At 42.0% G+C, this 24550-nt stretch overlaps 1 protein-coding gene across 1 annotated transcript in view; it reads left to right on the top strand.

Annotated features, from left to right (window-relative positions):
- The window catches only part of LOC124619611 (apoptosis-resistant E3 ubiquitin protein ligase 1), a 656004-nt gene that overhangs the window by 495279 nt on the left and 136175 nt on the right, over window positions 1-24550 (top strand). Inside the window, exons 3-5 of the mRNA XM_047146114.1 lie at window positions 17579-17784; window positions 21530-21729; window positions 24293-24530. Coding sequence (XP_047002070.1) covers window positions 17579-17784; window positions 21530-21729; window positions 24293-24530 — 644 coding nt within the window. The remainder of the gene's footprint in view (window positions 1-17578; window positions 17785-21529; window positions 21730-24292; window positions 24531-24550) is intronic.

Raw genomic sequence — 24550 nt, 5'->3', positions numbered from 1 at the left:
ATAATACAAATCTCCTTCATCATAACCAACATGGATTCCGCAAACAGAGATCATGTGAAACTCAGCTCGCCCTATTTGCCCAAGAAATTCACAGTGCCGTAGACACTGGCGAGCAGATTGATGCCGTATTCCTGGACTTCACGAAGGCATTTGACACGGTTCCGCACTTACGTTTAGTGATAAAAATACGAGCTTACGGAATATCGGACCAGGTTTGTGATTGGATTCAGGATTTCCTAGAAGAAAGAACACAACATGTCATTCTTAACGGTTCAAAATCTGCAGATGTAGAGGTAATTTCGGGAGTACCGCAGGGAAGCGTGATAGGACCTTTATTGTTTACAATATACATAAATGACTTAGTTGACAACATCGGTAGCTCCGTGAGGCTATTTGCAGATGACACGGTTGTCTACAAGAAAGTAGCAACATCAGAAGACTCGTACGTACTCCAGGAGGACCTGCAGAGGATTAATGCATGGTGCGACAGCTGGCAGCTTTCCCTAAACGTAGATAAATGTAATATAATGCGCATACATAGGGGCAGAAATCCATTCCAGTACGATTATGCCATAGGTGGTAAATCATTGGAAGCGGTAACGACCGTAAAATACTTAGGAGTTACTATCCGGAGCGATCTGAAGTGGAATGATCACATAAAACAAATAGTGGGAAAAGCAGGCGCCAGGTTGAGATTCATAGGAAGAATTCTAAGAAAATGTGACTCATCGACGAAAGAAGTAGCTTACAAAACGCTTGTTCGTCCGATTCTTGAGTATTGCTCATCAGTATGGGACCCTTACCAGGTTGGATTAATAGAAGAGATAGACATGATTCAGCGAAAAGCAGCGCGATTCGTCATGGGGACATTTAGTCAGCGCGAGAGCGTTACGGAGATGCTGAACAAGCTCCAGTGGCGGACACTTCAAGAAAGGCGTTACGCAATACGGAGAGGTTTATTATCGAAATTACGAGAGAGCACATTCCGGGAAGAGATGGGCAACATATTACTACCGCCCACATATATCTCGCGTAATGATCACAACGAAAAGATCCGAGAAATTAGAGCAAATACGGAGACTTACAAGCAGTCGTTCTTCCCACGCACAATTCGTGAATGGAACAGGGAAGGGGGGATCAGATAGTGGTACAATAAGTACCCTCCGCCAGACACCGTAAGGTGGCTCGCGGAGTATAGATGTAGATGTACCAGTACTACCATAAAAGTTAGCAGAGGCTGGTTTCTTCTATACTGGTACTGGTGATTCTACAACCTGCTTCTATTGTGGTGGAGGACTACATGATTGGGAGGTGGACGATGATCCATGGCAGCAGCACACATTCTGGTATCTTCATTGCAAGTACTTTGGCTTAAGGACAAAATAACACATGAAAGAAAGTCGTATGATGAACGTGATTAAAATAATCTGTCAGTAGATTGTATCTACACATTTTTTACTGCAATAAACAACGCTAACAAAGTGAAAAAGTTACTTCTTTATTACCTTATTGTGTGTGTGTGGTGTGTGTGTGTGTGTGTGTGTGTGTGTGTGTGTGTGTGTGTGTGTGCGCGCGCGTTAGAGAGAGGAACAAAAAAATGGTTCAAATGGTTCTGAGCACTATGGGACTTAACATCTGTGGTCATCAGTCCTCTAGAACTTAGAACTACTTAAACCTGACTAACCTAAGGACATCACATACATCCATGCCCAAGGCAGGATTCGAACCTGCGACCGTAGCAGTCGCGCGGTTACGGACTGAGCGCCTGAACCGCTAGACCACCGCGGCCGGCAGAGAGAGGAACAGAGAGAGAACTTGAAGGCAATGACCTCTCTAAAACAAAATCAAAAGATTAAAATCTTAGCCTCAAGGCTAGAATGCATACAGCAAAACAACAATGGATGTTATAAATGGTACAAACCATAGGGCTACAACGTCACATCACTGAGACAGAACAACAATGGACGTCATAAATGGAACAAATCATAGGGCTATAACGTCACATCACTGAAAATTACTAATTTTTTACTCTCAACAGAAATTGAAAAATAAGTCCATAAGCTACAGGAAAAAACATGTTACAATTTGCAACGCCAAGTAAAAACACAACGACATTCAATGACGTTACAGATACATACATCAACACTGTTATCACATGACGTCACAAATAAGACATTTCAGCACCCTTATCACGTATGTCATCTGATGACGTCACCGATAAGACGTCAGGACCCTTCTCATATGACGTCATCTGGTGACGTCACCGATAAGACACCTCAGCACCCTTATCAATAACGTCATCATATGGCATCATTCTGACATCACTGATAAGAGCTCGAGGGCCCCGGCCGTGGCTGTGCTTGAACATACATACGCTATTTACTAACAGGGCCCCGGCCGTGGCTGTGCTTGAACATACGAGGGCAGTTCAATAAGTAATGCAACACATTTTTTTTCTGAAACAGGGGTTGTTTTATTCAGCATTGAAATACACCAGGTTATTCCCCAATCTTTTAGCTACACAACACTATTTTTCAACTTAATCTCCATTCAATGCTACGGCCTTACGCCACCTTGAAATGAGGGCCTGTATGCCTGCACGGTACCATTCCACTGGTCGATGTCGGAGCCAACGTCGTACTGCATCAATAACTTCTTCATCATCCGCGTAGTGCCTCCCACGGATTGCGTCCTTCATTGGGCCAAACATATGGAAATCCGACGGTGCGAGATCGGGGCTGTAGGGTGCATGAGGAAGTTTTGTGAGCTCCTCTCGGGTGCGAAGACTTGTGTGAGGTCTTGCGTTGTCATGAAGAAGGAGAAGTTCGTTCAGATTTTTGTGCCTACGAACACGCTGAAGTCGTTTCTCTAATTTCTGAAGAGTAGCACAATACACTTCAGAGTTGATCGTTTGACCATGGGGAAGGACATCGAACAGAATAACCCCTTCAGCGTCCCAGAAGACTGTAATCATGACTTTACCGGCTGAGGGTATGGCTTTAAACTTTTTCTTGGTAGGGGAGTGGGTGTGGCGCCACTCCATTGATTGCCGTTTTGTTTCAGGTTCGAAGTGATGAACCCATGTTTCATCGCCTGTAACAATCTTTGACAAGAAATTGTCACCCTCAGCCACATGACAAGCAAGCAATTCCGCACAGATGGTTCTCCTTTGCTCTTTATGGTGTTCGGTTAGACAACGAGGGACCCAGCGGGAACAAACCTTTGAATATCCCAACTGGTGAACAATTGTGACAGCACTACCAACAGAGATGTCAAGTTGAGCACTGAGTTGTTTGATGGTGATCCGTCGATCATCTCGAACTAGTGTGTTCGCACGCTCCGCCATTGCAGGAGTCACAGCTGTGCACGGCCGGCCCGCACGCGGGAGATCAGACAGTCTTGCTTGACCTTGCGGCGATGATGACACGCGCTTTGCCCAATGACTCACCGTGCTTTTGTCCACTGCCAGATCACCGTAGACATTCTGCAAGCGCCTATGAATATCTGAGATGCCCTGGTTTTCCGCCAAAAGAAACTCGATCACTGCCCGTTGTTTGCAACGCACATCCGTTACAGACGCCATTTTAACAGCTCCGTACAGCGCTGCCACCTGTCGGAAGTCAATGAAACTACACGAGACAAAGCGGGAAAAATATTCCACAAGAAATATTCCACAAGAAATTTCCGGTTTTTTCAACCAAAATTGGCCGAGAAAAAAAAGTGTTGCATTACTTATTGAACTGCCCTCGTACATACGCTGTCTACTAGCACATCATGTCGTATCAACAGACTGATTACAGTTTTGCATTCAGGATTCATGGGATAACCACAAGAGCGCTCCTGTTGTCATACGAAATCGCACCACAGACCATAACTTCAGGTAGGTCCCGTGTGTCTAGCATGCAGACAGGCTGGGTACAGGTCCTCAACAGGCCTCCTTCCAACTAACTCATGGCCATCACTGGCACCGAGACACATCCATCTTTCACCACAAAACACAAAAGATCTCCACCCTGCTTCCCAACGCACTGTCGTTTGACACCATTAAAGTCGCAGATGGCGGTTGTTCAGGGTCAGTGGAATCCACGCTGCAAGTCGTCTGGCACAGGTGTGTCCTTGAAGTAACAGACTTGCAACAGTTCGTTGTGTCACTGTGGTGCCAACAGCTGCTCAAATGCAGATGCAGTGCGGTGCGACAGAGCCATACGTCGAACCCCGTGGTCTTCTTCTCGGTAATGCCACGTAGATTTCTAGAGCCAGGTCATCTTGCGGCCGTACATTCTCATATCCACCGCTGCCAGCAATCATGTACAGTGGCTACATTCCTGCCGAATCTTACTGCATTATCGCTGAAGGAACATCCAGTTTAACGTAGATCTATCACAAGACGTCGTTCAAACCCAGTGAGGTGTTGATAATGGCGTCTTTGTCGCCTTAAAGGCATTCTTGACTAACATCAACTTACCACGTCCAGTCTCAAACGTATCTAATGCTCACGACCGTCATAGCTTGTGTGTAAAGCAAATCTGATTTGCATCCTCGCAGTAGGCTGCTAACGCTGCTCTTATGCGACTGGTGCGAAATTTGAATAGACGTAATATTTCAGATGTAGGAATACGCCTACCCACTTTCGTTTAAGCCTCACAACTCCTTCCTTGTACTGCGGTTTTTTTCCGTCGGTGTATTTTGTAGAAGGAGGGAACGCGATTCTTTTTTAAGAACGGTCCACTTTAATTCTTTATCGTGGACACATACGTAAACAAAACACAGAGACAAAGCATACAACAAAAGCAAGGAATGCACTTTTAGAACAGTGGTTTATCAGAGTGCTAAACTAGGTGCTAGAGTAGGAGGAAACAGGTTCAAATGGCTCTGAGCACTATGGGACTTAACATCTATGGTCATCAGTCCCCTAGAACTTAGAACTACTTAAACCTAACTAACCTAAGGACATCACACAACACCCAGTCATCACGAGGCAGAGAAAATCCTTAACCCCGCCAGGAATCGAACCCGGGCGCGGGAAGCGAGAACGCTACCGGACGACCACGAGCGAAACAGAGAATATACAGTTCGATTTATTTACGTCAATATTGCGCACATGCGAAGAGGAGTTATTGGTTTGAATTCTTCCTTAAATCAAAAAATCAAAGAGCTTTTAAAATTTCATTCTGTAATAAAAGATCAGGGAATGGAGGAAAAGAACAGAAGAAGAAAGAATTGGAAGAATCACAATTAGGAGAAAAGGGGATAATTTAAGTTTTGATTGTCTGGTTTTTTCAGATGACCTTCCCATCTTTGCTGAATCTATAATAAGTGCAACAATGCAGATAAATTTCCTACAAGAGATAGCCTCAAAAGCAGGTTTACATATATATTTTGAAAAAACAGAGTACATGACAGACGTGAAGGAGGCAGCGAAATATATGGAAACTGATCATGGCAGAATAAAAAAAAGCTACAAAATATAAAAAAAAGCTACAAAATATAAATATCTAGGTGAAATAATACAACGGTTAGACAAAGAAGCTAACATATGAAAGGCAAGGGAAATGGAAGTGGCTCTTCAACTAACAAAAAACTTGTATCACAAGCAATCTGTTTTCATAAATGTATAAGGAGGTTGTTTGTGTTGTTACCCCCAGATGATAATTACACGGAATATTTGTCAGGATTCGTAAGCAGTGGGTCGCTGAGGTACAGAATACGCGAACAATTTTAAACAGTTTATTAACAAAAGACTGATAATAAAACACACACGCTACGCGCACACGTCATCACTGTGTCTGACATCCCAACACCGGCTTATTATGGTCGTATCGAAAGGCTCCATGGTGAATTAAGACAAGAAACATATTCGCGCCCGAGGCCGCGCTAGTTATACGGCACGCTGCGGACGACAACCAGTGGCTCATTGCCTGTGGCGCACTGCGGCCGGACGCACATCTACTGACCAAGCAAATTGTCAGCGTTCCTTAATATTCCAAGATAGGTCGGCTGGCGAGCGCGTGTTACGTACTGCACGGCTACGTGCAAACCCGTAGACCCTTAAAATGCAAATGTTCGACACGACAATACTGTCATTGAAATACAGCCAAAGGCCGCGCGAGATTAGCCGAGGGGTCTTGGGGGCTCCAGTCATGGACTGTGCGGCTGGTCCCGGCGGAGGTTCGAGTCCTCCCTCGGGCATGGGTGTGTGTGTTTTTCCTTAGGATAATTTAGGTTAAGTAGTGTGTAAGCTTAGGCACTGATGACCTTAGCAGTTAAGTCCCATAAGATTTCACACACATTTGAACAACACAACAAATACAGCCAAACAATCAGGTGAAATAGAAAATAGGGAAAGGAAAATAATCTGGAAAAGATTGGGACCAAAACATGATAATGGGAAACGGAAATTAAGAAGTAAAAAACAAGTATATGAAAAAATAGAGCGAATATCAAATACGTTGAGAAAGAGAAGAGTTGCATTCTACAGACACCTAAAATGGCTAGATGGAAACAGGATAACAAAAGGAATTTTTAATTTCTTTATAAGAAATATCAATGATGTGGATAAATGGAGTTAAAGCAGACCTGAGAGAAATGAAAATAATGGAGGAAGAAATAGGAACAAGATGAAGTTTCAGAGTAAAAGGAAAAGGTTTCAAGGGCTTTCTGGAGAAAACAAAGAAAAAGACAGGAGCAATATGGACAGAAGAAAGAAGATAAAAACAGGGAAGGAATCTAAAATTACTGAAACGAAGGAAAGAAGAAAAGAAAGAACACATAATAAGTTACTTCATGTGGTACTTAGTGGACTAAACCAATAAAAAAAGGACTACTTTAAATATTATCTTGAATAAAACATAAGAAACAGCAGGCATAAAATAAGAGGGATTAAGCCCATGTTGTCAAATCGTGGCCTAACAACCTCGTGCTTCCTTGTATTTGTATCATTCTATTTTAGGCTAGTTTAGAAATATAATGGTAAATTAAACACGTGTTGTAAATTGAGAAAAAAATTATTAAACAGATTTCTTGTTGCGCGTTAATCTTCACACCATATTTATTCTTTATTACAGAGATTGCCAAAAACACAGCTTTGCAGAAAAAAGTGTGTTAGAAATGGTTTTAACGTTCGTTTATTTTTACCAATGAGCACCAGATATTCATCTTTCACTAATACGAAAAAATCATGGAATTTCATACTACCAACTTTTGACTTATGTTTATTGACCCAAAGCAAGTCGGTAAGTCAGTCTTCATTCCAAATAAGTATATTAAGATAGAGCTTTGGCACTAAATGGGTCCTGAAACTATACAAATTTGTCAATAATATCTATCCGAAAGGATTTTTCGAACCATTTGATAAACTGATAAAATTCTTGCTGGGTTTTTAATAAACTGCAATAGGTGATCTTCAAAAACAAATTTTATATTTGATATTGTAAGAAAAATCAAATATGTTAGATTATTACAAACAATAAAAGAAAATTTTCTATACAATGCTCATTAATCTGATTTTCTGTAGTTGTATTTTTGAAAGCTGAAGTCTTCTCAGTTAATTTTAAAACGTGAATGTTGCTTCCTTGCATGTAGTATTCAGTACATTTAACATTTCAGATTTTTTTTTAAATCTTAGAGTGAATGTCGCTGTGTACAATCTTGCCTTCCTTTTTTATTCCTGTTCTGTCACTGTATGTACTTGTTTGTATGGAGTTTTGTTGTTTTGTTTGTGGCTGTGTGTATGATGCACATACAGTGACAGAACAGCAATAAAAAAGGAAGTCAAGATTGTACACAGCGACATACGCTCTAAGACAAAAAAAAAAAAGAAAAATAAAGAAAAAAGACGCACCGTGAAGGAATTCAGTAGATGTGACGTACGCTTACAGACAAACAAATGATTACAGTTTCAGAAAAATTGGATGACTTCCTCAAGAGAAAGAGCTTCACAAATTGCTGTTCTTAATATATATCAATGACTTGCCATTCTATATTCACGAAGAAGCAAAGCTGGTACTTTTTGCCGATGATACAAATGTAGCTATCACACCCAACAGACAAGAATTAAATGGTGAAATTGTAAACGATGTTTTTCAAAAAACCATTAAGTGGTTCTCTGCAAATGGGCTCTCATTAAACTTTGACAAAACACGGTATATACAGTTCCACACAGTAAATGGAATGACACCATTAATAAATACAGACTTCGATCAGAAATCGGTAGCTAAGGTAGAATATTCAAAATTTCTAGGTGTATGCGTTGATGAGGGGTTGAACTGGAAAAAACACACTGAAGATCTGCTGAAACGTTTGAGTTCAGCTACTTATGCTATTAGGGTCATTGCAAATTTTGGCGATATACATCTCAGTAAATTGGCTTACCACGCCTATTTTCATTCTCTGCTTTCGTATGGCATCATATTCTGGGGTAACTCATCATTGAGTAAAACAGTGTCCATAGCACAAAAGCGTGTAATCAGAATAATTGCTCGAGGTCATCCAAGATCATCCTGCAGACACTTATTTAAAGAGCTAGATATCTTCACTGTAGCCTCACAATATATATATATATATATATATTCACTTACGAAATTTGTTATTAACAATCCAAACGAATTCAAAAGTAATAGCAGTGTACACTGCTACAACACTAGGAGAAAGGATGATCTTCACTACTCAAGGTTAAATCTTACTTTGGCACAGAAGGGGGTAAATTTTGCTGCCACAAAAGTCTTTGGTCACTTACCTAATAGCATCAAAAGTCTGACAGATAGCCATATAGCATTTAAAAGGAAATTAAAAGAGTTTCTTAATGGCAACTCCTTCTACTCATTAGATGAATTTTTGGATATAATAAGTGGGTAATTTCCCCAACCGCCATGTATATATATATATAAAGTGTCATGTAATATTTTGTGTAATGTAATATCTTGTATAGACACCTTTTATTAACCTGACACGTTCCACATCATTACGAAGTGTCGTATTCATGATCTATGGAACAAGTACTAATCTAATCTAATAATCGAATCTAAACAAGTCAGTAACACATTGTTCTACCTCTGGTCCTTACGCAAGCAGCTATTTGGCTTGGCATTGACTGATTGACAGAGTTGTTGCATGTCTTCCTGAGGAATATCGTACCAAATTCTGTCCAATTGGTGCGCTAAATAGTCAAAATCCCGAGTTGATTGGACGGCCTGCCGATAACTTCACAGCAAACATAAACATAGCCAAAGCCTTGCAGACAAACAAAAATTACGCGAAACGGAATGTAGTGTGAGGAGGGCTATGCGAGAGGCGTTCAATGAATTCGAAAGTAAAGTTCTATGTACTGACTTGGCAGAAAATCATAAGAAATTTTGGTCTTATGTCAAAGCGGTAGGTGGATCAAAACAAAATGTCCAGACACTCTGTGACCAAAATGGTACTGAAACAGAGAATGACAGACTAAAGGCCGAAATACTAAATGTCTTTTTCCAAAGATGTTCCACAGGGGAAGACTGCACTGTAGTTCCTTCTCTAGATTGTCGCACAGATGACAAAATTGTAGATATCGAAATAGACGACAGAGGTATAGAGAAACAATTAAGGAAAGGCCGCTGGACCTAACGGGATACCAGTTCGATTTTACACAGAGTACGCGAAGGAATTTGCCCCCCTTCTTGCAGCGGTGTACCGTAGGTCTCTAGAAGAGCGTAGCGTTCCAAAGGATTGGAAAAGGGCACAGGTCATCCCCGTTTTCAAGAAGGGACGTCGAACAGATGTGTAGAACTATAGACCTATATCTCTAACGTCGATCAGTTGTAGAATTTTGGAACATGTATTATGTTCGAGTATAATGACTTTTCTGGAGACTACAAATCTACTCTGTAGGAATCAGTATGGTTTTCGAAAAAGACGGTCGTGTGAAACCCAGCTCGCGCTATTCGTCCACGAGACTCAGAGGGCCATAGACACGGGTTCACAGGTAGATGCCGTGTTTCTTGACATCCGCAAGGCGTTTGATACAGTTCCCCACAGTCGTTTAATGAACAAAGTAAGAGCATATGGACTATCAGACCAATTGTGTGTGATTGGATGACTTAACTGACTCAAAGTGGCAGTGATAGACTGTCTCTCTGGTGTCCATGCTTTTGGCACTTGATAAAATAGACACTGCATGTACATAAATGACCTTGTGGATGACATCGGAAGTTCACTGAGGCTTTTGCAGATGATGCTGTGGTATATCGAGAGGTTGTAACAATGGAAAATTGTACTGAAATGCAGGAGGATGTGCAGCGAATTGATGCATGGTGCAGGGAATGGCAATTGAATCTCAATGTAGACAAGTGTAATGTGCTGCTAATACATAGAAAGATAGATCCCCTATCATTTAGCTACAATATAGCAGGTCAGCAACTGGAAGCAGTTAATTCCATAAATTATCTGGGAGTACGCATTAGGAGTGATTTAAAATGGAATGATCATATAAAGTTGATCGTTGGTAAAGCAGATGCCAGACTGAGATTCATTGGAAGAATCCTAAGGAAATGCAATCCGAAAACTAGGGAAGTAGGTTACAGTACGCTTGTTCGCCCACTGCTTGAATACTGCTCAGCTGTATGGGATCCGTACCAGATGGGGTTGATAGAAGAGATAGAGAAGATCGAACGGAGAGCAGCGCGCTTCGTTACAGGATCATTTAGTAATCGCGAAAGCGTTACGGAGATGACAGATAAACTCCAGTGGAAGACTCTGCAGGAGAGACGCTCAGTAGCTCGGTACGGGCTTTTGTTGAAGTTTCGAGAATATACCTTCACCGAGGAGTCAAGCAGTATATTGCTCCCTCCTACGTATATCTCGCGAAGAGACCATGAGGATAAAAGCAGAGAGATTAGAACCCACACAGAAGCATACCGAAAATCCTTCTTTCCACGAACAATACGAGACTGGAATAGAAGGGAGAACCGATAGAGGTACTCAAGGTACCCTCAGTCACACACCGTCAGGTGGCTTGCGGAGTATGGATGTAGATGTAGATACAAATGAATGTATTCGCGAAATTATATTGTAGGACACATAGTTCAGATGATTTGCCGCCATAAACACTGAGATACTCGAATGTGTGCGTCAAGTGACAAAACTTAGTGGGTAATGTGAAGTTTGCACGAATACCATTTTTCAATTGTTTGCCGCACTTTTCGAACGGTGGGCCATGGAATATCCAGCTGACGTGACATAGCCGGCCGCTGTGTCCGAGATGTTCTAGGCGCTTCAGTCTGGAACCGCGCGACCGCTACGGTCGGAGGTTCGAATCCTGCCTCGGGTATGGATGTGTGTGATGTCCTTACGTTAGTTAGGTTTAAGTAGTTCTAAGTTATAGGAGACTGATGACCACAGATGTTAAGTCCCATAGTGCTCAGAGCCATTTGGAAAAAAAAAAAGTTTGTGGCGCAATTTGCCGTCGGCCTCTCCCAGGCGCAATTCCCAAATCGCCGGTTAACTCTAACGTCTGAATCATGTTCAACACGAGTGGGAGAAATAAGCCTCTCCGTATTCATTTAATGCGTCGACACTCGCGAGAAGCAGCAGCACTATTCCATTCTGATACAACAGCTTTACGATTAACCTCCCGCTCATACTGTCGGGACCCATGTTGACTGCAACTGTAATGCACACTGTTTCCTGTGTTTGAAGCCTACATCGCCGTACAAGTACCGGCGACTGACGGCAGTCATTACACTAATAGCGCAAACCCTGAGCGCACAGTCTGTGAAGTAGATGTAGATGTAATGATCCAAACATTCTCAGTTTGGGAGATATCTGGCGACCTTGTTGGCCAAGGTAGAGTTTAGTATGCACGATTACAAGCGGCAGAAACTGTCGCCGTAAGCGGGCAGGCATTATCTTGCTGAAATGTGAGCAGGATAGCTTGCCACGAAGGGCGACGAAAAGGGGAGTGGAATATCGTCGACGTATCGCTGTGCTGTAAGGATACCGCTAATTACCTCCAAAGGGGTCTTGCTACGAAGTGTAGTGGCATCCCAGACCATCTCTCCTGACCAGTGGGCTATTACCATCGAGCTGTATGGCGAGTGGAAACCAGGTTGGTATCCCACTGCTTCGTGGGGCATCTCCAGACACGTCCACACTGGTCATCGGTCTCAGTTCGAAGTGGAACTAATTACTGAAGACAATGCTGCTCCAGTCGATTAGATCCCAGGCTCAAGACCCCGTTTTGGTGCCCTTCATGGTAAGACATCCTGGGCTTACATTTCAGCAAGATAATGCCTTCCCACACTCATGTTACGAGAGATATGTGTGACAAACCGGCAGAACATTCAACACTCGAGATCCTGGAAGTATGAGACAAGCCACTCACCTTTTATAGAATTTTTTCTTCTTCTTTCTTGCTTTTGCCCTTTTGTCTATACGGACGATATTATTATTGGTTTGTGGCAATGTTAATGACAATGGGTGGTCGTATGCCCTACGAGTTATCTTAGCAGCTAGATTAAGTAAAGGCAAACCTACATTTGTAGCATTTGTAGACTTACAGAAAGCTTTTGACAATGTTGGCTGGAATACTCTCTTTCAAATTCTGAATTTGGCAGGGGTAAAATACAGGGAGCGAAAGGCTATTTACAATTTGTACAGAAACCAGATGGCAATTATAGGAGTCGAGGGGCACGAAAGGGAAGCAATGGTTGGGAAGGGAGCGAGACGGGGTTGTAGCCTATTCCCGATGTTATATTGAGCCAGCAGTAAAGGAAACAAAAGAAAAATTCGGAGTGGGTATTAAAATCCATGGAGAAGAAATAAAAACGTTGAGGTTCGCCGATGACATTGTAATTCTGTCAGAGACAGCAAAGGACTTGGAAGAGCAGTTGAACGGAATGGACAGTGTCTTGAAAGGAAGATATAAGATGAACATCAACAAAAGCAAAACGAGGATAATGGAATGTAGTCGAATTACATCGGGTGATGCTTAGGGAATTAGATTAGGAAATGAGACATTTAAAGTAGTAAAGGAGTTTTGCTGTTTGGGGAGCAAAATAACTGATGATGGTCGAAGTAGAGAGGATATAAAATGTAGACTGTCAATGGCAAGGAAAGCGTTTCTGGGGAAGAGAAATTTATTAACATCCAGTATTAAGTGTCAAGAAGTCGTTTCTGAAAGTATTTGTATGGAGTGTAGCTATGCATGGAGTGAAACATGGACGATAAATAGTTTGGACAAGAAGAGAATAGAAGCTTTCGAAATGTTGTGCTACAGAAGAATGCTGAAGATTAGATGGGTAGATCACATAACTAATGAGGAGGTATTGAATAGAATTGGGGAGAAGAGGACTTTGTGGTACAACTTGACTAGAAGAAGGGATCGGTTGGTAGGACGTGTTCTGAGGCATCAAGGGATCACCAGTTTAGTATTGGAGGGCAGCGTGGAGGGTAAAAATCGTAGAGGGAGACCAAGAGATGAATACACTAAGCAGATTCATAAGGATGTAGGCTGCAGTGGGTACTGGGAGATGAAGCAGCTTGCACAGGATAGAGTAGCATGAGAGCTGCATGAAACCAGTCTCAGGACTGAAGACCACAACAACAACAACATGCCCTACATGACGCCACAACTCCCCCGCAGGACGGAATCTGCCCTATCTGTCTGCGTCTAGATTAAATGTCATGTGCAAGGGTGAAACGTTTTCTAGATCTTTGAGCGTATATCTGAGGCGGGATGTGGGTAATATCGTGATATTTACGTAGTGTGATCTGGGAAACCGCCGAAAAACCACGTCTAGGCCGACCGACTCATCACGCATCGTCAGCAATCTGCGAGGCAAGTTCAATCCGTGACAGGCTCGCCTCGTCGAATCTCAGAAGCGGCAAGTTCACGCGTTCAGGCATCCGTACGGATTCAACTTCAGTAGGCTATTTAAGAGAAATGAATGACATGCCAGTTACAAGAGAGAATGATCTGAAAACTGAATAAATAATGAAAGACTTTACATGAAAATTATCACATATACGAAACAAAGGCGGGAAAGAAACCACTACTGAATGACCGAATGAATATTAGTAAACACACACACACACACACACACACACACACACACACACACACACACACAGAGAGAGAGAGAGAGAGAGAGAGAGAGAGAGAGAGAGAGAGAGAGAGAGAGAGAGCAGCAGAGCAATGAAATATCAGGAAAGTTGACAATACCTACAAAAACAAATGACACTCCAGACACCGAAAGTGGTAGATCAAATGTTATTTTACGAGACTGTAGTGACGACATGAAAAAATTGAAGCTTTCAACCGGTTTTCCACATGAGAGAAAACTACATGGTTTTCAAATAACGAATTACATGATTTAACAAGTACCTTTCAACTTTATTATAAAAAAGACTTCTATGAACTGTTTTGACATCTGTAATCGTTGACGAAAAAATACAGTAATATTTCAGACTGCCCAATACGACCCCTTATCAAAAAAGCGAAACGTGTCTGGGTGCGCACATGAAATAAAAAATTAATGTACGTATAGCATGGAATGGATACTTCTCTCGTAAAGGCCTGCAAGGGCCACAATGGAATTAAAGACATTGGCTGCCACTTGGCATTGATGTATGTCAATCGGACAAGTTGAAAATTTGTGCCATACCGGGACTCTTATCTCGAAGCTCAAACCACATATACTGCCAAGGAGCTATATTCGTCGCCTGTATTTGTCGCAGAAGGTGTGTTGTATTGGAATAGGTCCCTGTGGCTAGTTAGGAAATTTGGGCTAGTGAGTTGACTGCAGTAATGTTCCCATTACTAAATCCTGCTCGTAGATAGAGTCGGCAGCGTAATCCGATTGTTGTATTTCAGGTGAAACTGTTCTGTTGCATCAGGTAACGAGGAAGAAGAAAGTGGGGGTCAGTTACGTCAAATGTTTTTCTTCTGTGGACTCGGCCCAAGAATTTTTGCAAGACGTCTGTTTCGAATTTGTGTGAGCCATCTGCAACATTAAATTATCAGTTACAATTTCGATAGTAATCTACATTTGAATATTCAGTGAAAGTCGGTCAAAAAATTAAGAACTCAACAGCCCTACGCTCGCTCGGATTTATCGGCGGACACTGTATGTGTTGGATTGTTCGGCGCCCAACAAACCAGTTTCGGTTGTTGGGCGGTCGGCTGAGTCTGAGTACAAAATACCCGATACCCCTTTTTTTCCCAAATCCCGAACCACGCCATCCAACAAAGAAAAACAATGAAGTGTGTAACGCGTAGCACGGTCGTGCTAACCACCCAACAGAAGTTCATCTGCTATCTGTGTACATGGGTATAAAATTTCGTTTAAAGGCGCTCGATATGTACGCGTCCGAGGGTAACTAACAGAGTTACTGGAGAGGTTTAAAGTCTTTAAATGTTTGTGGAAAACGTCGTGCGAGGAATGTAGCATTGGAGCTAGAAGTAACGAGCCACTTGCTTCACTGTTGGAAGTGTTAAAGGAATCCATCTGAATGCCACACTTCTACTATAAACAGTAAACTGGAGATCATGTAGGCGGCATGCAGCTGTTGGCAATTCACTTCCCGTGGTCGTAGCCAGTCGGGTGTTGGTAGAGAGTAGCCAATGAGAATTGCTGATCTGATGACTTGTGTCGGCGGAAAATGCAAGTTAATTTGTTTTCGGCGTGGACAGCGTGAGTTGATGATTATTGATCTGCGTGTTATGGATTATAAAGTTGGTTACTGGTTTTCGTGCTTATTTCTTGTATGTTTTTTTTCGGAATACGACGAGATTTCTTAGACAGTTGTTGCACACTCCAGTTTCATAGTTTGGTTGTGAGTTGGTGATGTTAACAAATATGACTGGGGGAAAACTGGCTGTGATAAAGGACTGATCTGTAGCGTAGCCCGGGGCCTTGGTTAGATTGCAATGTGACTTTGCTTGTGAGTTGGCGAAGCCAACGAATGTGAATGTAAGAAAACTGTTCGTGGTGACGGACTGATACGTAGCGTAGCCCAATGATTGTTTCGAAAACTTTGCTGGTTATTTCCAAAAAATCCAAAGTTTAGTATTACGGAATATTGTTTTATGACATTTTGCATAGTACACTTCATTATGCCACCACGTAATTTCAGACACTGAACATCGTGAACACTTTTATTGAACGCTGTTTTCTCGCTGGTTCCGCCATCTTGTCTAATCATCCGACTCATTATTCGTCTGTTCAGTTCCCGTCAAATACCACGCCAAGAGTTACCAATTGAGGAACGCAACGGAAAGGCCGTAAACACCGTAAGAGCACTCTTAGATGAACAGCAAACAGTAGTGTTTTGAACTGATATATTTCATAACTTCGTTTCCAGCTTTTGCATTAATTTCAAGTTAGCATGGTATTTTACGTGGAAGATTTAACTAGGTCAGGGGCAGGAAGTGTCTCTATCCCTTGGCTTTGGTACTATAGCCTCCTGGATGTAGAGGAATGTTCGATACGAGTCATCGGCTTTGATATGTGACATAGGAAACAAGCGATAAACGCCGTAAAAAATACGGCGACTATAACCTGATGTTACTGACGATTTTCAGGACAACCCACAGAAAAATTTGAAGAACCATTCAGCAAGTCTAAATAGAAAAAGAACCAAGTATCTTCATGTGATTTAAATCCTGTTGAGAGAGAGCTGTCATATGCTGTGTGGATTAGTCTCCGAATTTGAGGAAAATTGGACACTTCAAAGTTTGTAAAAGATATTTCATCCTCCACCCCATTAAAGGCAACAATGTATTTAGATTGATTTTTAATTTAGCGTTTTTGAACAAACTTGATGGTAATGAGGGTGTGACTCGTATTTATGAAACTGTAGTTTCAAAAGAAAAACATCAACAATTGAAAAATTGGGTTAAGAGAAAAATGTGCATCCCTTTTCACCTTACTTGAATATGCGTGCTGCAAAGAGAGTATACTATCCTCATGCTGATAACCCTCACCTTCCCACCATGAAAGGTGAGGTAAAATTGCATAGCTTATTGGATCATATTTAGTCACATAATTTATTATTTGCACAAGATAAAACTGAGTGGTTTAGATCTCAAGAAGAAGATAATCAACATAAATACAAATATTTTTTGTGGAATAAAATAACCTCCTACCAGTGTACAAATTTTTTTGATTATTCTTTAAAGTATAATGCTTATTTTTATGCACAAGTACTCTTTCTTGTCTGTAATTATTTTGGGTTGTGTCCACTATATTTGACCCATTATTTTGCATTTTACAATTTTTGTACCAGATTTGCAATTAGCATTGTCAAAATGACAAAGATACCACATCACACAGTTTGGAAACCCTGGGCTTAAATTAGAATGATTCTTTCACGCTGCAGCATACTGTGCACAGTTTGAAACTTTCGAGCAGATTAAAACTTTGTGTTGACCTGAGCTTCGAATCTGAAACTCTGCCTCTCACTTAGACAGTGAGAGCATTGCTAGTGAAAGACAGGGTTCCAGATTTTAGTCCTGGTGCAGCACACAGAATCTGCTAGGGTATTTCATTAGCTTAAACTATTGCTTGTAGGCCAGCTCCTTGATTGCTTGACAACATGCCCACAGGTTGCTGGGTGTGGACGTGGCATCGCTGGACGATGTGTACTGGCTGGAGGACTCACGGGCACGCAGCCTGCTGGGCAAGGACTTCGTGGCGTGGGCGGCGGCGCGCCAGGCGCTGCCCACCTCCAAGGAAGACCTGGCGCGCCTCAAGGCAGACCTCTGGAGTGCTGTTGTCAAGTCCACGCAGCACGAGGATGCCTGGACCTGGGGTATGGCGTGCCTCTCCCCCATTCATCCAGATCTTCCACTAATTCAGCGCCCTCTATCTACATGCACACTCTGTAAGCACACCTTACAGTGTGTGTCAGAGGGTACTTCTGGTACCTCTTCCTTTTTCTCCCTTCCCTGGCCCATTCATGGATCATGCTTGGAAAGACTTCTTGTCCACAAGCTCTTATTTCTCAGATCTAGTCATGGACGTTTTGTGAGACGTGTATGGGAGGCACTGAAATATTGTTTGATTCTTCTTGGAATATATACTCGTGAAATTTCAACAGAGCTATCTATGATTCACAGTGAGCTTCATATAGTGTCCCCAACTGGAGTTTTTTGAGTATCTCTGTAATGCTCTTGCACTGGCTATACGATTTCATGATGAAACATGCTTTTTTTTCTTGGATTGTCTCTATCTCTTCTATTAAACCTACTTGGTAAGCACCCAGACTGACAAGCAGCACTCAAGAATCGGTAAAGTAAATGTGTTGTAAGCCTGTTCTTTTGTGAATGAACTGCTCTTCATTGAAATTCTTCCAATGAATCTCAGACTCAAACAGCTTTTCCTACAACTGATTTCATACGGTCTCTCCATTTTAAATCACTCCAGATGGTGTTGTTTAGTCCTAAGTAGTTTACAGTTGTTACTGTTTCCTATGATTTGACCCATCAGGATTAGTGTGCCATTTCCAGGATTGAGGAAGGTTCTCCAGTCCCAGATCGAATCTGCCCAACGGGTTAACGATGAGGTGTGCTGGCCAGTCCAGACAGGGTTTTTAGGCAGTTTGTCACATCCAACAAGGTGAATACCAGGTGGATACCCACAGCCCACCTCATTCACAAACATTTTTAAAAAAATATCTCCCAGCTTCACATAGGATTGCACTCAATGCAGACAGATGAGGTACACAAATTCTGTCCTGGTGCATGGTGGGCGGATTTGTTGTGCCAACAGGAAGGCCATCCAGCCACTTATACAATTAACATTGCCAAGTCTGATAAATAAAGAATGAGATATTCACTCTGCAGCGGAGTGTGCGCTGATATGAAACTTCCTGGCAGATTAAAACTGTGTGCCCGACCGAGACTCGAACTCGGGACCTTTGCCTTTCGCGGGCAAGTGCTCTACCATCTGAGCTACCGAAGCACGACTCACGCCCGGTACTCACAGCTTTACTTCTGCCAGTACCTTGTCTCCTACCTTCCAAACTTTACAGAAGCTCTCCTGCGAACCTTGCAGAACTAGCACTCCTGAAAGAATGGTGACCCCATGCAGACACAGGCTAAGGCCAGGAAAAGAAGACTGATTCCAGTTATTTGTTGCCAGTAGCAAAGTGAACACTAATGGATCACTTTACCTATTAGTGCATTATACAGTACATTTATTTACATTTGGAAGCAACTGCCAGTCTCTGAACTAGTAATCAGTCTTATGCAGGTATTCCTGTATTTCATTACATAGCCATTTTGACCGTCCCATAGACAACAGCATCATCCGCAAACAGCCTGAAAGAAATGTCACCATTATCCATCAGATCATTTGTGTGCAATGAAAACAGTGGTGGCTGTGTACTACTCCTTTGAGTTCAGTTGGGTCCTCAAGAATGCGGTTCTCAGTTCTGTATGCTAAATAGCTGTGACTTGTCTCAAATTTTGTCAGATACTCAGCAAGTCTGTATTTTGTTTACTAACCAACAGTGCTGATCTGCAACAGAGGAGTAGGACAAAGATATTAAGATGCTCAACTCCCTCTGACACCTCATTAATCTTTGTTTCCCTTTATCTTTACAACATGTGGGTTCTCCTCCGAGAGACCTGTCCCTGCATTCTAACCTTGTTTAACACGTGCCCCTTTCTCCTCAAATTAAGGAACTAATCATTCTATAAGCTAGGTTTGGTTTTTTCACTGAGAATAACATTGTTATCATTAGCACTATTCCTGCATAATGATGTAGGGTGTTAAATGATAATGGTAACAATATATTACCACAGAGATATTGATGAAGCAATATCTTGTTGTAGACCTCACTTTGCAGAAGAGTATTTTATTTCTATGTAATTTATCAGTTTTATTCATCATCAAATTCTAAATTCAAGTTGAAATACAAATCTGTGAGTGATATGAAGAGTGCCTGAGAAGTCCTCAGCCCGTGCAATAAAAGTTGTCTGTAGTCCGAATGTTAATGGTTATTTTTCAGTGAAGTCCCCTCTTAGGGCCATACGTTCTTGTCACCAGTGCTCCTGTCCCATAATATCCTCCTTGCAGAACGTTTCTCCTGTGTGGCAAAGAAGTCCTCCACCCCAGCCATGGCAACACCATCTGATTGAAAATGAGTTCCAGCTAGATGTTTCTTGAACTTAGGTGGTGGTGGTGGTGGTGGTGGTTTTTGGGGGAAGGAGACCAGACAGCGAGGTCATCGGTCTCATCGGATTAGGGAAGGACGGGGAAGGAAGTCGGCCGTGCCCTTTGAAAGGAACCATCCCGGCATTTGCCTGGAGCGATTTAGGGAAATCACGGAAAACCTAAATCAGGATGGCCGGACGCGGGATTGAACCGTCGTCCTCCCGAATGCGAGTCCAGTGTCTAACCACTGCGCCACCTCGCTCGGTTTGAACTTAGGGAAGAGATGGAAGTCAGAGGGGGCTATATTGAGTGAATAAGGTGGATGCCATTGCAATTCGAAGCCACAGGACCTGATTGGAGACATTCAAATGACAGGTCTGTGTGTGGGCACATTGTCCTGATGAAAGATTACTCATTCTGTCAACATCCCAACATATTTCACTTTGGTGGCCTCCCTCAAATGCATTTGTCAACTAGCATAATATGTTCTGTTCACTGTTTTTTTTTTTAAAAAAGTTATTCAACCTGGAATCTCGAAAAACGGAGACCATCACCTTGCCAGTTCACGTGACTGACTTGAACTTCCTGGAGATGGGTGAGGAGAGGTGTTTCCACTGTTTTGATTGAACATTGGATTCAGGTTGAAAGTGGTGAACCTATGCTTAATCCATTGTCCCACAGTATATGCCTCAAAGTGGGTCAAGATTTTGATGGACATGGCTTGTCTCTGACTTCTGTTTTCTGCTGTTGACATTCTAGGGACCCATTGATGTGAGACCTTTTGCATGTCAAGTACAACTCCTATTGTGTATACAATGCATTCCTGAGATATGCACACTCTCTCAGAAATGTAATGTTCTGTCACACGCCAGTTTGCCATGATGACATTCTGGATTGCAGTGACTTTTCTTCCTTACAGCTGCTACCAGCCTTTAACTGTTAGCAGTCTTGGACTGCATGGAGGATCTTGGACAGAGGTGTTGCCCTGCTTGAATCCTGCCACCCACTTTTTCACAGTGGCCATGGGAAGGGAATCCTCCCCTGACATTTCTCTCATGTCATTATTGAATCTACTGTGCACTTATGACCTTTTTCAGAAGTTACCAGCTGACTGTATGTTTTCTCTCTTTATCCATTTTTCAAAATTTGTACACCTTGAAAACTTCAAACTTCAATATCTAAAACAAAAAACAAACAAAAAAAAAAGGTCATCAAAAATTTTGTGTGAAAGCTAGCAAAGTAATGCACTATTAGTTGCTAAACTAACATTCAGCTAGGACATGGTTAGGCCAGAACTTTTCAGTCACCCTTTGTCATATACCAAAGAAATGAAATGTATGCTTTTGGCGCTTCATTTGTGCAGAATGGTGTTCCTTATTATTCTTACCATATTTCAGGCGGAATGTTGGTAGTTTCAGTCTCGGTGGCAGGGCTTGTAACATTGGCAGCGATGACACAGCCTGCCCTGGCACCAGAGGCAAAACACACACTATTGCAGTATGTAACAGGGAAGTATTTGCTACCTGGAAACTGCAAAGTTAACTTCGAATGGGAGGATCCTCAGAGAGTTGGGGAGACTATGACATTCACTGTAAAGGTGAGCTATAGAAGTAATACTCCAGTATTTTCAAAGTATTACTGTTTTAATGTAAATGTAGTTTTATTATTTCATAGCAGTTGGTGCTTTTTAACAGGTGAGTGTCTTGTTGTCCTCTAATTTGTAATTTTCCTAGTTCCTTGGCTGTACTGACATTCTCCTTAATTAGCGAAACCTCCCTTTCAGTCAAAAACCGCCTACTTGTTGCTGGCGAGATTTTTCTTTCTTGTGTTAAATATTATCGACCAGATTCATCAACGGTTGTTACGAAAAATTAACTAATTGTGGATAGATTACCAAGATAAGCTCTGTGCCTTTCTTCAGGCTTGTTTTTCCCACTAGTTATGATGCTGATCTGTCATACATGAACAGTTTTCACTCATATTGTTGTTATCATGTTTATTTTTAACACTCATTTTTACCCAGTTTTTTGATGTGTGAACCTTTGTTTCTATAAACCTGACATTCAACTTCAGTAAATGTCTACCACTGCGAGAAAGAACAATTGTTTGCTTGAAATACACTAATGTTCAGAAAAAAATGAACACCTTGAATGACTAGAGATAGGATGTTCATATTCACAGAATATGCACATTAGTATGTTCTGCAGAAATGAGTAGAATTTCAGTCACCTTGGTTCAGTATGTGTCCTGTTGCCTAGTAGGCACAGGGAGCGCCATGAGCCCTGATAATTCGCTCCATGTGTGATGGGATCAACACATATATGACGCTAATGGCGTCCTGTGATACAGTCATTCATGCTTCATTCACATGGTTCCAAAGTTTGTCTGTGGTGCTTGGCATTGGGTCACAGCATTGCACCTGTTGTTTCACCATAGCCCACATATATTTGATAGTGACAAGTCTGGTGATCTGGCAGGCCAGGGTAAAAGGGTGACATCTTGTGACACCAAGAAGGCAGCAACATGTGGTTGTGCATTGTCTTGCTGAAAAATTGCATCTGGGTTTTTGCGCAGAAGAGGTATGGCTACAGATTGCAGAATGTCATTCACATAGCTCACACTGGTCACAGTGCCATGGACATGCACCAGCTGTGATTTGTGGTTGTACCCAGTAGCACCTCACACCGTAAGTCCTTGACTTGGCGCTCTATGTCTTGTGCGAATGCAGTCACGGTGATGCCACTCCCCTTGTCTGTAGTGAACCAAAATGCACAGATCTGTCCTGCAATGCAATTCAGATGACTTGTTGATCTTCTCGGGGAGTGGTCTGTGTGGTGCGACCTGACCCATCTCATTGTGTTCTACAGCCTTCCGTGAAACTTTTGGCACACACCTGTTGCACTGTCAAAACACTTTGACCCACATGAGCAGCAATTTCCCTGATGGATGCATCGTATTCTCTCATGCCAATAATGTACCGTCTTTCAGATGCACTGATTAGGCGGTATGGTTTGCACATACATCTGCGAGGCATCTTGCCCATCTACTCAAGTCGCACTTATCCATTAAGTTTGGTTTACAGCAACATTGAGAGCCGCAGGCACATTTTACTGGTAGGTGCTGTTGTGCCTCGATATGTGTTGACCTTGAATTTTAGGACCAACATGGTTCAAATGCTAATCATTTCTGCAAAATATGTTAATGTACGTGTCATGTGAATACGAACATCCTATCTGTAACTGTTAAAGGTATCCTGGTTTTTTTTCCCCCCTTCTGAATATGTGTGTACTTCTCAGAATTGAACTTCTAACACTTTCAGTATCAGTCCATCACGAAACAACTAAGTGCTGAATGTTTGAAAACTACTTGGCAGGCAGGCATTGTTCATGACAATATCAAAGGCAAAGGTCATTTTACTACATGCAATGAATTTGATATGGCGTAGCATGGGTGTGGGGAGTGGAGCTTGCTGACAGTTGTACTGAACATGATCTTAATTAATCTTTGTAAGAGTGGCGTGGGTAGTACCACTATGAGAATTGAAATTGGGTTTGCTTTAAATACGCGCTATAACTGTCCTTTGGGATTGGATGTGGTGAGGTAATGCAACAAGAGATATTGCAATGTAGTTACAAAATCAAAGTCCAGGTGCTAGCTGTATTGGAGAATTGCCTTTAATAATAAAATGTGAACTGCCAGATCTGCTTGCCTTACCTGTTAGAGAGTTAACAACCACTGGCTGTTGAAGGCAGAACTAGAAGCCCCACAAATAATATCACATGCACCTTGCTTATTCCATCTCCATGTCACTGGAATGTTGGGGTATTAGACTTCTAGAAGCTACACAAGGTATGCTATCTTTTTGTTGAGCAATTAAGTTTATCTTATGTATCATTAATAATCATTACTGTCTCACTTTTCATTTTTCAGTTTCATGTTCAACACATTCCTTTCAGGAACCATTCTCAAAATTCAAAAGTGATTAGAAGTACAGAGACCACTAGACTTTACTGCAGATCTCAATATAGCATTAGTATAACTGGTACAACTGTTTTTTTTCCCAGATGTAAAATTATTTTTATAGGTATTGATTCAAAGTATGTGTTAGGTTTGTAACAATCTAACTTTTTAGGTTTGTAACAATCTAACTTTTTCAACAGTTCTACCAACGTAATGGCCAGCCTTATCCAATATGTGACACAGACAACCTCTTTGTGGAAGTTACCGAGGGTTCTCACCGAGTAGCAACTGTATCGCAACTGGGAGGAACTGACCCAAGTGCTGCTAACACGGCTGTTGTCAAATTTACTGTGCGACATGCTGGCCAGTACCGAATAGCGGTGCTAATTGGCAGCTGCCATGTCCAGGGTAGTCCCTTTCTCAAGAATTTCCTGCCAGGTATGCCTACCTTAGATCAG

This window comes from Schistocerca americana, chromosome 6, assembly GCF_021461395.2.
Source record: "Schistocerca americana isolate TAMUIC-IGC-003095 chromosome 6, iqSchAmer2.1, whole genome shotgun sequence".
Classification (NCBI taxonomy): domain Eukaryota; kingdom Metazoa; phylum Arthropoda; class Insecta; order Orthoptera; family Acrididae; genus Schistocerca; species Schistocerca americana.
The sequence above is the reverse complement of the archived record's forward strand: the minus strand, read 5'-3'. Positions and strand labels throughout refer to the sequence as shown.